This window comes from Copadichromis virginalis, linkage group LG4 (assembly GCF_057382275.1).
Source record: "Copadichromis virginalis isolate Kocher_CV1m ecotype Utaka linkage group LG4, C_Virginalis_male_GT1.1, whole genome shotgun sequence".
Taxonomy (NCBI): domain Eukaryota; kingdom Metazoa; phylum Chordata; class Actinopteri; order Cichliformes; family Cichlidae; genus Copadichromis; species Copadichromis virginalis.
In genome coordinates this window covers 10,558,988-10,576,128 of record NC_140621.1, presented here as the reverse complement: position 1 = coordinate 10,576,128, position 17,141 = coordinate 10,558,988, and the positions used below count along the sequence as shown (strand labels likewise).

General features: G+C 40.6%; 1 protein-coding gene across 1 annotated transcript; it reads right to left on the bottom strand.

Moving 5' to 3' along the window:
* Positions 1 to 4,631: 4,631 nt before the first annotated feature.
* ldlra (low density lipoprotein receptor a) lies at positions 4,632 to 13,624 on the bottom strand. The gene is made up of 18 exons (XM_085453473.1): positions 13,378 to 13,624; positions 10,854 to 10,979; positions 10,627 to 10,749; positions 10,163 to 10,543; positions 9,936 to 10,058; positions 9,734 to 9,856; positions 9,500 to 9,619; positions 9,169 to 9,294; positions 8,122 to 8,293; positions 7,811 to 8,038; positions 7,608 to 7,726; positions 7,354 to 7,493; positions 7,082 to 7,223; positions 6,696 to 6,839; positions 6,208 to 6,552; positions 6,025 to 6,105; positions 5,779 to 5,936; positions 4,632 to 5,636 (listed from the first exon to the last, which is right to left on the bottom strand). Exons 1-18 carry the CDS (start codon positions 13,433 to 13,435, stop codon positions 5,580 to 5,582), a joined length of 2,766 nt encoding a protein of 921 aa, XP_085309599.1. The 5' UTR covers positions 13,436 to 13,624; the 3' UTR covers positions 4,632 to 5,579.
* Positions 13,625 to 17,141: the final 3,517 nt, after the last annotated feature.

The window sequence follows — 17,141 nt, the reverse complement described above, 5'->3', positions numbered from 1 at the left end:
AAGTAACATTGCAGACATGTCCATAAGCTACACTAGTGTTCAAATGCTTTGCTAAAACATTGAAAAGTAACAGAAAATTGCAAAGAGCCATGATTTGGAAAGGAACTTTACACAGTTACAGATAAAAAGTCTTTAAAAATAATATGCATGAAATCTACTGGGCTCAAAAATCGTCCCAAACTCAGACAAATGTTCAAAAAGTTTGAGGGTAAAGCAACTGTTTATGACTCAACAACAGAAAATGCATAAATGGATACCATCAAAACATAAATAATACTTCTGTGGAGCAAAGTTAGTTTAAACAAAAAACGGTGAGAGAAGTTACTGAACAGGATGGAGGAGGGCAAGACTGTGTGAAATATGAGGCTGTTCTGATATGTTGTTGTTTCTTCTTTTGGATTTGATATTTTCCTTTCCAAAATAATTAAGTTACTGAATAAGAGAAAACCTTTTGATGAAGCCTAAAGATAAAAAAAAAAAAAAAGTAGAGTGTTTGTTGCTTTCTGTTTATCTTTCTACAAAGCAGTCAGTGTAATTCATTAAACCTAATGTTTAACCTCAGGTTTACAATGGCCCTACGACACGGTTAGATATTAAGTCCACTAACATTTACTATATTAATGATTTCTCACAGGTGACTCATAGGATAGAGTTGCAAATCTTACCCAATGTCATTGTAACGTACATATACACTCATAAGAGGCTGAACTGACAGGTAAAGCTTCTAAATATGAAGCTAACAGCAATATCTTACATTAAATATTTTAGCTAGACAAAAAAGGGTAATTTATATAGTTAATGAAGTTTTATATCTCCCCAATTCTTAGTATACAAATACTAACAGAAAATAGTCATTATAACTAAAGCTTAGACAAATGATTGGTTGTAAAGTGCAGACATTATCTTGTATGATTTACTTCAAATACACATTTGAGCTAGCTGTGTTTTATGACTCTTTTCTGTTTCTTGCTTGTTTCTATTCCTATTCCACAATGTTTTAGAGGCAAATATTGTACTTCATTACACTCATCTGAAAGCTTTAGCTATCAGTTACTTTTACAAATGAAGGAATTTGAACACAAAACATTATGAAAGAATAAATGAGGTTTTGTTATAACAAATTTTGTTATAAGTATAGCTCAAACAAATAGTAAATAAACAAATCAGGAAAAAGACTGACTAAATAGACTTTCAGCTATTTGCATACTGTTTGAGGATATGTGATATTTTTGCTATTTTCAGAAAAAGAGCTTCACCCAAACCAACAATTAAAATAGCACTCATACAGTGATGCATGGACTGGACTGGTTCTTATACTCTACCTGAGCACTGAGTACTTTATACAACTTGCCTCATTGCTTTTTTATAAGTAATTCTAATTTATTTAAAAAGTATACAGCGGTTATAAGAGATCCTGTTTTCATGTCTGATAAAATACCCACAAATCATTCAAAAAAAGGAAATAAATTTAAGTTTTAGGCATCGACAGCACTCCTAACACAAAATGTTTTTTAAAAACTTTAAAGTCGATGCACTTCTTATTATTGTTAACAATGCTGATAAATTTGCTGTCTGGTGAACAGTGTGTGCCTTTCAAATATGGGTTGTGTGTCTCCAAAAAACACGATCTGAGCAAAGGTCAGTGTTTGGTCCAGGAACTGTCTGCCCAGCTGACGGAGTTTGTTTACTCAGTATCAGGTGAGCAGTAATGTCATATCCCAACCCACTCAGGGACAACATCCCTTAAGCATTCGGTGTTTTTATAGGAACCATCGGTCAAATTTGTCATATGAATAATATTTAACCCTAATTAATGGAGTTATGTAAAAGTAGCCATCCTGTTTATGCGACCACAGAGCCTAAATATCAAATTAAATATTAAAAAACATGAAACATAACGAGTCACACGGCAGAAAGGCGCTTGAACTTATACATGTTCATCTGTGGAAGAAACTAAAAGAATCACAGTGGTTAAATTAATGATTAATGATCAGAAGGTATTTAGATAAAACCTTTATTTAGAAAACAGAACAAACCGTATTGTTTCCCAACAGCACGGAGTCTGGGACGATGTGTGCCCGATGTCAGCTCAGGAAATTGGCCCACACTGGATGAAATAATGATGCAATATGTTCATAATAACGCACACTACGGCACTTCCTCTGAGGAACATCTGACAGTCTGCTTGTTTTCGCATCCCTGTGTGGCTCTGTGTTTACCCACGTGTCTTTAGCATCTTCTGGCTCCTGTTATCAGCTCTGCACTTCGCTGCTACTCAGCCTTGAACCTTGCACATGTCTGCTGATGGATTTGACCGCTCGTGGACAGAGCTGTACCCGGTCACTGTTGTTGTGACTTAGTCCCACAGCTGATTTAGAATACTTAGAAGCATACCTCCCTACATCTGCTCACTCTTCTACAAATACAGATAAGCTCGCTAATTAATTAAATCACTTCAATTCACTATAGTAGCCTACTAAGTTTAACGATGCGAACGTTACACAGATTAAGTATTTCTTAATCATTTAACATCATAAAGTTTCTCTTACAAAATACTTTATAGCTCTTATACCGGTGTTATTATCTACCGATTTAATTTGACACAAATAAACAAAAGATTGTGAAGTTGTTTTTTTCCTACTTGTGGGCGTGTTGGAGAATTTCGGAGAATAGTGGGGTGTCGCTTTTGGCTTTGACGCGGACTTTCTACGAAATGGGTCTTGTTTTCAACTGACCTATATAGCAGCCTCAGCACAGCAAAAAAAACAAAAAAAACAAAAAAAATACCCATGTTTTCAGCCGGATTCGCTTATAAAAACAATACGACCACGATGACAACACTGAGAATGTGAAGCACACAGTCGTGGTAAAAAAGAAAACACATTCTCTTTTAATTCTCAGATTTTACCTATGGAGCAAAATAAAAATGTCTCCTACCATTTCTTAAGATTAGGAAAATACAACCTCAGGTGAATATCAACGCGTGCCGTCCTGCACTGTGTCAGTATTTCATTCACCCAAAATGTGTCAACAGTTATGTAGACTCCATGATTCAGTAGCTTCTAGATCGACTTTTAACAGCATTAACTTGTAGTAGTCATTTGTTGTGTCTCACATTGTTATGAAGAAATTTGCTTCTTTGCAACGTTGCTTCAGTTCATTCAGGTTTGCAGGGATTTATTTATACACAGCTCTCTTAATATCCCTCCACAGAATTCCAGCTGCGGCAGTTCAACAACATCTGTAATTTTGTTAATACAGAGATAACTGATTTCATAATAAATATAACCATTTATTTCTGTACAGTAAATGTTTAAAGGATGAAACAATATTAACAACAAGGGTTAGGAGCAAATATGTACATTTTTATGAACATTGTATTTACAGCCTTAGTTCGCACCGTCACTCAGTGTATGGCTTTATTTCCACCCATGACTATTTTTCAGCTTGAAATCCAGATAACAGACATTAACCCACACGATATTATAGTCTTTAGCATAACCACACTTGCAGGTACAGTGCTTAACACATTTATTAGATCACCTGTGATAAAACAACCCAGCTCCCACAAATATTTTAGAAATCTGTCAATCTAAACATTAATATTGTTATTTATCAGGCAAATAACACATTGAATTTATGTTTTTATATGCAAAAAGGATTTTTCCAATTACAAATACTGATAATTTAGAGCAGCTGTAGCATTAAAACCTTCCATTCAATCGTGCTCTTTTAAAGTTGTTAAGCACTGTAACACTGCCTAACACCATCTCACATGCTGTAAATATGCATATATACAAATCCACTCAGTAGCACCAACATAAACATGTGAACAAAATCTGTAGAAAAAAAAGAAACTCAACAATACAAATATATGATAATAAACCACAAAGGAAATCTGTCTGGACACGTGGCATTCTTTTGTCAGCGATGCTGGTATAAGGCAGCCGGTCCTGAGGGAGCACTTAAATACACATGTGACTTGGTACAGAGCACTATACACTCCGCTTTTGGTCACATGTGTCTGAATCAATGCTTTTCAGCCTTTCAGGAATGTACTACACCCCATGAGGGATCTACATGCAAAAAAAAAAATTAAAGATGCCTCTCTAGCACAGACATTGGACAGCTGAAAAGGCACACTGAGGCACAAACTCGTAGTGTCCTGAGATTCTTTTCTAGGTAAATGGAAACGGTACCATTAGGTTGTTTTGGACTATATTTCTGCACAACACTAAGGCAGATTGTATGACGTATGATGACTTATCAGTCTGACATATTGAGGTCACTCTAGGGTCACAATGGCGCATGTAACTCCCAGTGTTGCCCCCATAATATTACATGTGTCAAGAGGTAGAGCAGGTCATCTAGAAATTGTAAAGTTGGTAGTTCCATTATTGGCTGCTCCGCCTGCATCCTAAATATCCTTGAGCAAGACCAAGTTGCTCTCTGATGCATGTATGAATGTTAGATAGCGCTTCTGCATAGAAGCAGTGCTCGTATGAATGGGTGAATGAGGCATGTTTAGCATTTACATTCACCTGCTGCATACTCAACTCTAAAGGAAAAACTATAATCTGTTACTATCTGCAGTTTAGATTAGCTTAGCATAAGATAGCAAACCATTTTGCACAGAAGTAGCAATCACCTTGCTAATTTTACTACATAACACCTGTAAGGTGCTGACACGTCACTTTTCAGTGTTGTTTTTATACGAACTTAAGAAAAAAGCTCTAGAGATGATTTTCCTGTTTGACAAAGCTAGGCTAGCTGCTTTCGCCTGATTCCAATCATTATGGTAAACAAAGTTAGCAACTCAGGAGGCGAAAGCTAAACATTTGGTTACAGAAAATAGACTATTTCCTGAAACTGTTGTTTATCGGGGCGATCGTGGCTCAAGAGTTGGGAGTTCGCCTTGTAATCGGAAGGTTGCCGGTTCGAGCCCCGGCTTGGATAGTCTCGGTCGTTGTGTCCTTGGGCAAGACACTTCACCCGTTCCCTACTGGTGGTGGTCAGAGGGCCCGGTGGCGCCAGTGTCCGGCAGCCTCGCCTCTGTCAGTGCGCCCCAGGGTGGCTGTGGCTACAATGTAGCTTGCCATCACCAGTGTGTGAATGTGTGTGTGAATGGGTGGATGACTGGATATGTAAAGCGCTTTGGGGTCCTTAGGGACTAGTAAAGCGCTATATAAATACAGGCCATTTACCATTTTAAATGATAAGTAGTGCAAGATGTAATATTATCAAAAGCAGGCAAGTGGCTTGAAAGATGACACAGTTACACTGCCAGCAAAGCAGTTATAATAACAACTAAAAATGATCAACATCAAGGACTTCTCAATCTGATGATCGGGTATGTTTTGGTGAGTAATGAAGAAAAAAATGTACGCCTTGATAAGAAAAAAAAATTAACTGGTATTTTCACAGTAGAACGTCTATGTATCTTTGAGGATATAGTGGTTTAAGGTTGTCACATACAGGCTTTGATCACCATATCTTTGTGCTGCGCGAGGTAACAATGCTAAACGATGAAGAAGGTAGCTTATCATTAAGGCACCTCCTTCCACTCTGCTCATCATTTTTCAGTTCTCTGCAAAAACTGGATTGTCTGCCTCTTCATGCAAACTCACAACTTGTCTCTGTGAGGAATGCAAAGAAAAAATAAAGTTAGAAATAAAGATGCAAAATGGATACTGCAACAAAACAAGGTTTAACAGCAATTTTTTACATTTAGATTAATATTAATATTTATATTGTAGAATTACCACCTTTTAGACTTACTTTTGGGTATGAGTAACCATCAAGCCTCCTCCAAATGTGCACCTGCTCCTCAGTGGTTTTTTGATAAACGGGGTTGTCAAAGTGAATTGTGTTGGTGTTCTTCAGCCTGTAGTTCCTCCAGAGCAGAACGCCACCAACAGCCACCAGAGCGATGATCGCTATTTGATGGAAACGGATGCCGAGGCTAGTTACACATGATGTCAGTACTGGGTTTTCAGTGAATGAGCAAAAGCTTAAAGAGCTTACCAAGAGGTAGTATAACGTAAAGTGCTATTGGGGTGGTAGACACAGTCTCGGTTAGCACTTCAGCAAATTCAGGTCGGATATCTAATGCAAAGGTAAGCACAATATTTTAAGTTAGTGATACATAGAGCTGAACCTGTTATCTGAAATCTGCAAAACAACTCTCTTGGCACTTTGGCAACTCACTTGGAGAGGTGACTGGAGCTTGAGTGGTGGTCTGGGAGACTTTAGGATTTCCTGGCTGCGGTAAAGGCATCCTTTGTTGTGGTGTGGTGGACCTGAATGGAGGACTGGTAAGCCGTAGCACTGGTCTGGCGACAGTGCTGGGAGTTAAGCCCGGCACTGTAGTAGTTGTGTGAAACTTAGGCTTCACTATGGTCCTGGGTGTAGTCCTGAGTATGGTCCTCGGTGTGGTCCTGGGTGTAGTCCTGAGTATTGTTGTCGGTGTGGTGCTGGGTGATACTGGTAGCAGATAAGGAGGACTTGTGGCTGGAACTTGAGGCAGCCCAGTAGCTTCAGGTGTTGGCACAGCTGGTAAAAAGAAACAGGAGGCAGGGAGTCAGGTAAAGGCTGCTTGATCGACTTAAATATTGTACTTATATTATTATATATTATGCACATATAACATTGTAGCAACTATTTTATCGTGATTCGTATTACTATTGCTAGCATACCTGGTACACATGTCCTCATATCCCTGGCTAGCGTCATGTTATCTGGACAGACACAGGTATATTTGGGGGGATGTCTTCCTATTTGAGGAGCTGCCAGGCACAGGAATTCACAACCACCATTGAACACCTGACACCAGTCTCTTCCTGCAATGGGAAAAAAAAAAGAACAGTGGAATCTTTGGAATGTACGCTTTGGATGATAGCTTCCACTCTCATGTCTGTATGCTAAACAAAAGTGAATGAGCTGGGCTAAGCACCCAATTAATAGATGCAAATCTCACTGTTTAGCTGACAATATTTCTAATATCAATATAGAAAAAGCAAGCCCCGACTTAACTTCATCTTATCTTTAAAAAATAAGTCTTTTAGTACTGTAACTCTCTTACCAGCAGGTTGTTTGAGGTTATGGAACAGAATAATGTCTTCTGGTGACGATAGGTGCTCCACCAGCGGCACAATGTCCTCACCAGTCAGTCTGTTGGCGCTGAGGATGGCACTGTTACTCACATCTGTCCAGAACACTTTTTCCTGCAAACACAGAAACAGTTAAGATTGAATATTTGAGATATGATAAACACTACAGTTTACATGTGCAGCGAGTTGTTTATGAGATGTACTGGTCATGCGTCTCTGGGTTTATCAGCTGGTAAATTGGTACCTCAAATACAGCAAGCCCCAGTGGGTGAGCGAGTTTGTGTTCATCAATGATGAGGGTGCGTCGACCACCGCCCTGAACATCGATACTGGAGAGGGTGTGCAGCTTAGAGTCCACCCAGTATAGCCGCTGGTTTAGCAAGTCTGGGGAGGAAGTGGGTTGGGGAAAGTTAGACTAGAGTGAACACTGGTGTTAACGTTTACATGAATAAATAATCAAAAACTTGAAACTGAAGAGACATGAGTGCTTGAGTTTACCGAGTGTGATGCCATTAGGCCACACGATGTTGTCAGTGACCAGTGCGGTGCGGTCTCCTCCATTAAGACCTGCCTTCTCAATCTTAGCTGGATTCCCCCAGTCGGTCCAGTAAACAAAACTGGAATGTGAAAAAAATAGTTCTGTTACGTACGCGTAACAAACAATATAGGCATCACTGCTATTACCAGTGCTATTAGCTTACTTGCTTTGGGGGTCTACCACAATAGCGCGGGGTTTCGATAAGTCCTGGTGGAAGAGGGTTTTACGTCGGCTACCGTCAGCAGTTACAACTGAGACCGTGCCACGAACACTGTCGGTCCAATAGAGGTTACCATGGACCCAGTCCAAGGCAATTCCCTCAGGAGCATCGATGTCATTACCGATCACGATGTGGTGTTGAGTGGAGTCTTCAGCCGAGTTCATTGGAGTTCTGGGTAGAAAGTAAAAACAAGTGTCAAATAAGAGTATCATGAACAAAAAGAATATTTTCGCTCCGGTTTCATTCCTGCTCACCTGTAGATTTTCTTCTGGGATATGTCTGACCAGTAGATCTCTTTGGTGGCTATGTTCATGTCGAGCGCCACGACGTTCTTTAGGCGAGGGATTACTCTCGTGTATTCACTTTTGTCCAGAGTCATCTTTCTGACCTCATGATGGTTAGTGAAGAAAAGGTAGGCTATTGTTCCTACAAGGACAGAATGAGGTATATTTTATTTTGCAGTTTCCTATTTAAGTAAAAGTGAAATTAAATGATACTAATTAGTGCTGTCAGCGTTAATCTCGTTAAAATGACATTAACGCCATAACTACATTAACGCGGCAAATCTCTGTTAGCGAGTTAGCGCGGATCACCCTGTGCGTGGGGCTGGACAGCGCTAACGAGCTAACCGTGCTAACAGAGGACTGCCGCGTTAACGCGGTTATAGCGTTAACGTCATTTTAACGAGATTAATGCTGACAGCACTAATACGAATACAATATGTATCCTAGCTTTGGAAGATAAGTGGTGGCGTTCTAGGAATATAATTAATACAATTTTGCCACTTAAACAGCATTCATGCGAAAGAGAGCAAGAGAGCTAATAAGCTTGCTAGCTTTAACTGATAAACTGAATTTGATTACTTCTGGCTCAAAAAAAGAAAAAAAAAGGCTGCTAATGAGCATAAATTAAAGGCTTCGTGCTAATCCACAGACCAGTTAGTGATGTCATGGTATCTTTTTACATCTTTTATATACAGTCTGCACCTTCTACTTGTGACACTGTGTGAAATATAAACTCTGTTTTCTTATAGAAAAAGTGCCAAAAATCTAATTTTATTTCTATTCTAACACAATCTTATTTATATCTATGGACATTCAACAAAACAAATACCAAATGCATAATTATCTTTATATAAATAAATCTAATTTTATGCTTAAAAAGGACTTTAATGATCCTTAACCCCCACCCCCCCGAAGTGTAACAGCGAAACGGTTTAGTCATCAAGTTTAAACATTTAATGATTACACAACAACACAAGAGAACAGCATGGGCAGAACACAGAGAGCTCGAATACTTACCAATGGCCTTGCAGTGTTTAGTTGCTTGGTCAACTTGGTAACCCTCCTCACACTCACATTTGTAGCTGCCCATCTGATTGATGCAGATTTGACTGCAGGTGTCTGGGTTGGCACACTCGTCGATATCTGAGTCGAATGAAAAGAGAAATGTCTTTAAAATTCAATGAACCAGGAGTCCGAGCATGTCGAGTCACTGTGTACACATGGAATTACGAGATCCTTCTTTATCTAAAAGCGCAGCCAGTAAAAGGGTCAAAAGTAAATAGATTATTAGCACCGTTTGTTAATCTGGTTGAAGTTCACATTTTTTTACTGTAATAGTGTGGCCTACCTTCACAGCGCCTTGTGTCAACTAGGCTGTATCCAGGGGGACATAAGCACTCATAACCGATCTTCAGGTCTTTGCAAATATGAGAGCACCCACCGTTGTTGTACAGGCACTCATTGGAGTCTGAAGGAAGAAGACGAAGGATCTTTTTCATTGGAATTCATAAAGTATAGTAAATCTTATTAAAAGCACAAAAAAGCAGAAATAATCAGACAGTTATTTATGAGGGGTACTCACCACATTCCCTAAGAGGTTCATCTGACCAATCCCTGCAGTCACGTTTCTTATCGCACACCTTCTCCATACTAATGCACTCTCCGCTGCGGCATTTAAACAGGGTTGGGCCCTCACAGTGGGTCGCTGTGTATGGACATAAAAGACGAGTTCAGCAAAAATAGATTAGAGATTCACACGGCTGTCCAAAAGGTGGGACTCATACCATTCACACAGCCAATCTCATCGCTCATGTCCCTGCAGTCATATTGATGGTTGCACTGCAGGCTCCCATGGATGCAAGTACCATCGCTGCATTCAAACTCGTCAGGAGAACAGGTGGCATGAGCTAGGGGGATGAAAAGGACAAGAGATTGTAAGAAATAGCAGCGCTAATGAATTCATAAAAAGGGACAAAGAGATAGTTTTTTTAAAAAAAAAATTCATAATTACAGCAGTTAGCTTCATCTGATTGATCAAGGCAGTCAGCCTGTCCATCACACTTCCAGCTAACATGGATGCACTCTCCACTGCCACAAAGCCACTCTATCGAGGAGCAGTGATGAATGCTCACGAGGTCAGGAGTCTTTGTCCCGCAGGTTTCGGGCCACTCATCCGAGCCGTCGGTGCAGTCGCGGTCCCCGTCGCAGGCCCACAGGTGTGGAAGGCAAACTGTGTTGTTGCACTGGAAGGAAGCGGAACTGCAGGTGACGGGCGGGCAGGATTCCTCGTCGCTGCCGTCCTCGCAGTCCAGGTCGTCATCACACACAAAGGAGGACGACACGCACTGGCCGCTCTTGCAGCGGAACTCGGACCCCGTGCACTGCTTGGCCGCTGACAGGTCGATCAGAACAAGGAAGCAACATTAGCGAACGTAGGAAGCTGGGTAATGCATGGGGCTCTGAACTCGGACTTACCACAATTCACCTCATCAGCTCCATTCTCACAGTCCGCTTTACCATCGCAGTGCCACGTGCTCGGGATGCACTGGTTAAGACGCCCTGCACAGCTGAACTCTGTTGGTTTGCATGTTTTGACCGCTGGAAGTGGCACAACAAAGAAAATCTTAACTGAGGTCTTGGATTGCGGGATTGTGGAAGCACCAAAGAAAGTCCATTCACAGATCAGGTCACGGAGTACTCACCACAGGTACCAGGAAGTTCATCTGTGCCATCTCCGCAGTCATCAGAGCCATCGCACACCCACCTCAGTGTGATACATCTCCCATTCCCACACTGGAACTGGTTGGTTCCACATGTTATCAGTGCATCTGTGAAAGACGGACATAAAAAAAAAAGTTCAAAAAAATTGTTTTAGCAATTGTTTATGAAGCTGCTACACCTCACACACCATTTTTTACTGGGAGCTCTAAACTCCACACTCCACGCCACACGATCCATCACACAACCATTAGCAAAATTAGCATGTTAGGTAATTAGCAGCAACACCAAATACAGTTTAGGCTAGACCTCATGCTGAGGATAGGTGTGTAAAACGTAATATCATTCAAACACAATAAATAGAAAGAAAATCCAATAGCAGTTGAAGGTTATACAGGTGGACGAACCCAGTGACAGACTAACGCAGAGCCACATCAACAGCGTGGCTAAAAGTATTTCTGTTGTTGGAGTAGAAATATCAGGTAATCCCGAGAGATTTGGTGTCAGCTCACTAGTGCGTCAGTGTTATTTAGAGAAAAGATAAATGGCTAATCTAGTTACAGCATGTATGTGAGTAGGGCAGGGTGCCTTTATCAGGGATATGCTGATGTAGTCAGTTCATAATCGCAGTTGGAAGCTTCAGGCATTTATGGTTCCTGGTAGAAAAAGAACTGAAGGCACAAACTCTTCTTCCAAAACCTCATCTTTAATGGAAGCACTAAAGCTTCTGAGCTAGAAGAACCAATCAGAGTGCATATGAATGTTAACAGAAATTCACAAGAGCTGGTAGTTTAGGCCTTTCCTACTTCTAGCCTCTGAAACTTTGAAATAACCAGATTTATATAAGAAACCAACAGTCTGCGTCTCACTACGGATTCCAAAATGTACATTTTCATATGTGTGTCCCCCATAAGAGCAGCTCAATGAAAGCTAATCATAAATTATGTATGCTTACATACACATCTCATGCATAGTAAATCATAATGGACTCTTCGGAGAGGTCAAACAGCTGGTGTTTACGCGGTCATCAAATAAGGTGACGGCTTTCCTTGAGTTTATTCTTGTTGTAGTATTTTTATGACTCCAGATTTGCAAACATCTACACCAGGGAGAGATTAGCTATTCATTTTTATGACACAATATTTATGGCAATGGCAATACTGCCATCGCTATAAAGATAATGATTTATTTCATACTGACAGGCTTCTGAGGATTTCCTTGCAGGTAATAAAACTGTTCTTCTCTCTGAATGTTAAGGCTGCTCAGTGGACTTTTGCTATTTCTGCATCAGCTCTCATTCCCTGAATCCAGTGAAATGTTGGTCAGACCCGCTGGTTATTTACTTAATGGGCTTAAAGTTCAGACCTTGAAAGACAAAGTGGACTGAATGACTGGGTTATTGATTGAGGGCAAATCAACAATATGTGCCCATATGCCTGTTTTTTGTTTTTTGGGAGGGGGGAGGTTGCCAGTCTCTGACATCCGATGTATGTCAGTCACTGACCCTGATGTTAAATAAGATGCCCCTTAGTGCTCAGACTTAAACTTATATTAACACACCTTTAAAAATGAATAAGATCTAACGTCTCTGCATCACAGAGACAGAAATGCAGGTAATGCAGGTCGTCTGTCGAAATTTGAAACTTTTAAGCACAAGGCTTCTTTGTGACTGTTGAGGAAATGCGGAAGGGCGACAACCAGTTCCGACATGTTCCTGTCACACTACTTTCTCGAACTAGTATGTTGGGAACAGGTGTGACTGTGTGGCTTTCAAAGCTGTGAGAAATTCAGCCTGAAGATGACTGTGGTTTGGGATGATCTGGAGAGAATCCAGTCAGTTTCACGGTATCTGGCATTCCACCCTCCTGCAAACAGGGAGGATATTGTAGGGAGTTTATGTGCACCTGTAATTCATCCAAATCTGAATCAGAACAGCCCGGGGTGTTTGCACGTTTGGGGTTTTGCGCAAAAGGCGCTCCTTCTGAATCACTATGAATGACAGCGACTTTCAAAACCGGCTCTTCAGAAACCCCACCTGACACTTTTTTTTTTAAACAATCACACACACACACACACACACACACACACACACACACACACACACTTCAAACCTGATTGGCTGCAGAAGCTGCTGCGCTGAGCGCCAGTAAATGAAGGCACAAAAAATGCAGCTTCATTCAAAAACACACCGGCAAGGAAAGTCAAGGAGAACAATTATATTTAAAATTAAAGGCTGCACAGACACTAATGACGGAAAATATGAACAATGATGATATATGAACGATTTAAAATTTTGATTTTTAAGTGATAAAACAGAAGCCCCTTCAACCATCACCCCACCCTCCTCAAGTCTTTACATTTAAAGAAAGCGCAAGCGGTAAGATTTGATCCACATATCTTCACTGAACGGCATCAAGCTGGAGCACCACAGCGCACACGCACACACTCTGTAAAAGTAGTCCGGACTGCATAAATTCACAAAGTTTGGATGCAAATCTCAGAACTTACTTGTCTGAAAGACGAAGTTGATGAGAAACAGCAGGGAGGCGCAACACAGCAATCTCATGCTTGGCAGCTGCTCTGGAAGATGCTCCACTGAAAGCCTACACTGATGAGTTTCCAGCCTGTCAGTAACACTGGGGATAGTGGGAATGCTGGGGCACTTGGAACAGTAGTTGCGGTCTGCTTGTTACAGAGATGCTCCTGCTGGAAGTTCTTGATGATGGAGCTCCGCAGACTATAGCTTGTGACAACATCAGAGCCCCTTTCAATGTGGTCCAGGAGCCTGTGGGTGGGATCCGGGGGAGTGGGGAGGGGGCGGGGCCTGGAGTGGTGTGATTTCTGAGGCGCACAACCTCAACAATTGTGAGGCGGAGCTCCGTGCAGATGGGTTTCTACTATGAGTTAACCCTTTCAGTGTTTACGCACACCGGTTTCTTTCCTTGAAGGCAAATTTGGCAATCATGATGGCAGCGGGGAGTGTTTAAAGCTCCTCTCTGTGAGAGAGAAATTTATTTATTTATTTATTTATTTATTACAGAATAGAGTCATATCCTCCGGAGAACCAGCATATTCATTAATATCCTCTGTAATGGACATGTGTTTTTAGTGTAACGTCTTTTGACCTATTTCAGATAGCCTACTAAGTCCTGATGTACTAAACAGAGGACACCCTGGCCTTCCCATTGATTTCTCATGTATTAGTGTGGCCTCCAAAGAGGCAGGAAATCAAACAGTTCAATGGGAAAATTATTTTTTTCACCTGTTGTCAGGAGGATATTGTTAATTTTACTGCCAAATGAAAAAGGTAAATAACTCAGAGCAGCTGTCTAACCACTGGTTTAATGCCAGGACAGGATGGATAATTATGTGTGTGACTGTCTGAAAGTTGGATTCACATTTAATTCCAGCTGTCAAATCCTGAAAATCAAAATCAATCCTTATCTTTTCTTAAAATATTCAGCTTATTTCTAAAATATTTTCCTCAAAGTTGATTCCCCCCCCCCCTCACAAATAATTTTTCATTATAAAAATGTAAATCTGACAACCAAAATTTAAAATTTCAGCTACACAAAATATCAGATGTTTCTATAATAGTGGTAATAATGGGTGTCAATAAATCTAATGGGGAAAAAAAAGTATTTTCATCATTTTAACATTTATATTGTCTAATAAATCTGTACAAAAAAAAAAAAAAAGAAAAGTCAGAGAGACACACAAAGAACACCAGCATGTGTAGTCACAGCTAAAAGATCCACAAGAGGAATTCTGAAAACGAAAAACTAGACAGTCTGCGTCACAGTCACTACATGTGGAAGTGTACAATCAAGTTTGTTGGTGGACATGTAATATAGAGTATGTGTAGCATGAACAGTGTCCATTTAAAGCCTGGGGGAAACCGTGTGCGACACTGTGGGAACAAACTGGTATTAATCTCAGTTTGTGAGTCACAAGAACAGGATCTTTCAGGACCTCTCACACACACACGCTAATGGTGGAAAATGGAAAATTATGACAATAACATAAAACCACGTAGTGTCGTAGTTTATTAAGCACAAGCGTCCTGTACTAAACATTTTCTGCCCAGTCCTTCAGACTGAGCCTGCACACCTTTAACCCTGCATTTAATTGCATTGTTTTCAGACCTTTGTTAACTTCCTTGGATGAGCGGCTACAAACAGCAGTTACCCCCATCCTCTGCTTGTGTCACACCCTATCGCTGAAACTATGTCAGTAAGTTATGCTAACTGGCATTTTTTTCTTTCTCTTTTTTTACTAGCAAAAACACACATGGCCTTTCGCCAGCACAGATTTGCCTTCTTTTTCTTTCGTTATGCATAATCCCAACCTCCCGACCTTCTGTCAACAATTTCTGGTTCTTCTTGTCTCCACAACCCTTTTCTCAATCGTCGTTTCTCCCTAAAAACTAACCAAATTTTCATCTCCAACCCCCCTTTTTTACTTTTACTTTCCTTAAATCTGGTTCTTCCAGATGAAGCAAGTTTTCGGCTTCACCTTTGCTCTGACACCACAGTGGGACAATAGAGAAGTCACAGCTTTTAGCTGTATTAACTATTTCAGAAACAGTTTTGTGTGTTCAGCTACACCAGTGGAACTGCTGCCAGAGCGAGGACACATTACTGGAATTTTTTTAAAATGTTGTTATGGCTGGGTGTGGCTCCATGGATCAGTAGTGCACAATAACTACTTTCTTGGCAGAAGATACATTTCTCCTGAAAATAAGATAAGTAACTACAAGCTAAAATATCCTGTAGTACAGGAAGTGAGTGATACAAATACATCTCAACAGACAATATTTACAGGGGAACTGCAAAAAGGAAATAGCAACCACAAAAGAGAGTACATAAGTGTGTGAAACCTTCAGTCTTGCTAGCGGCCAGCCGGGAGCAACTTTTTTACACCTGACCAGCTGCTCTTAATGCAAATATCGAATTAGCCAATCACAAGGCAGCAGCTCAATGCATTTAGGCATGCAGACATGGTCAAGATGTTTTGCATCAAACTGAGGATCAGAAAGGGAAAGACAGGGGATTTAGGTGGATTTGAATGTGACACAGTTGTTGGTGCCAGATGGGCTGGTATGAATATTTCAGAAACTACTGAGATGACCACATGACCATCTATGGGGTTTATAGAGGATGGTCTGAAAAAGACAAAACATTCAGCGAGCTGGGAGAGAAAGCCAAAAGTCAGAGGAAAATATCCAGACGGGTAAAAGTAATTACAGTCGTTACAAGCAAGATGTGCAGAAGAGCATCTTTGAATGAACAACATGCTGAACCATGAAGCAGATGGGCCACAGCAGCAGAAGACCACACCCGGTGCCACTCGTGTCAGCTAGGAGCACTCAAAGCTGAGTACAATTTATCTTATGAGTGGAAAGTCACCATCATGTCAACTGGCGGTTTTCTCAGTCAGATCAACTCCACTTGTGGCATTTCAGAAAACCAGCATGGAGGCAAACAGAATGCTGAACTTAAAGCTTCAAAACAGGACTGCACAAACCAAAGGGGGATATTACAAGGGCTACATCCTTCTGTCATTTGCAGTCTATGGCTGGGACATCGCCCCAACATGCTAACCAAATCAAAACATCGCAGCAAAAGCACAAATGCCCCTGGGCGCAGTAAGAGGAAATAATATCATATGATTAGTAATGCTTAACTAACAGATGAATTAATAAATGAATGAATGTGGCCTGTGTCTGCTGCTCCCTACTTTTTTCACTTTTACTGATTTGTTTATTAGATTAAGAAATGTATACAATAATCCTCGTATGAATAACAGGTGTATTGGTGTATTTTTCACATAGTAAAACATACATGTGAACAAGGCTCGTTGCATAAATGTGCTCACATTTGTATACAGCAGTGAGTGAACAGCCCTGGACACAGGTGCACTGTAAATGTTTATTACTTTATTCATGCAAAATTATACAAAGCTGTATTAGTTATTGGAGGGATGAGGGTACAAATATCTCAAATACATTTCTCAAATATCTCATTTAAATTCTATATTTTGCAGATCCACGAGGAATAGGATTTGTCTGTTGGGGTGAGATCATATTCCTCATTTTTGAAGCCATGGTCTCCTTGCTCCTCTTCTCCCTGGTCTGACAGTAGACAGAGTCCTGTACAAGTGTACCACACATATTGTGTGTCTCTGAGCACATACTCTGTGTTTTAATGTATTTCTGTGGTTGGGTTGTCTCCCTCTTGTGTCTGCACCTTCTCCTGAATCTCTCTTATCTG

Excerpts from the sequence above, each read along its gene's own strand:
- ldlra (XM_085453473.1), bottom strand. The coding sequence starts at position 13,435 with ATGAGATTGCTGTGTTGCGCCTCCCTGCTGTTTCTCATCAACTTCGTC. Across the intron at positions 9,295-9,499 it reads TGACACAAGGCGCTGTGAAG|ATATCGACGAGTGTGCCAAC; the intron begins GTAGGCCACACT and ends CATTCGACTCAG. Across the intron at positions 7,494-7,607 it reads GCCTAATGGCATCACACTCG|ACTTGCTAAACCAGCGGCTA; the intron begins GTAAACTCAAGC and ends CTTCCTCCCCAG.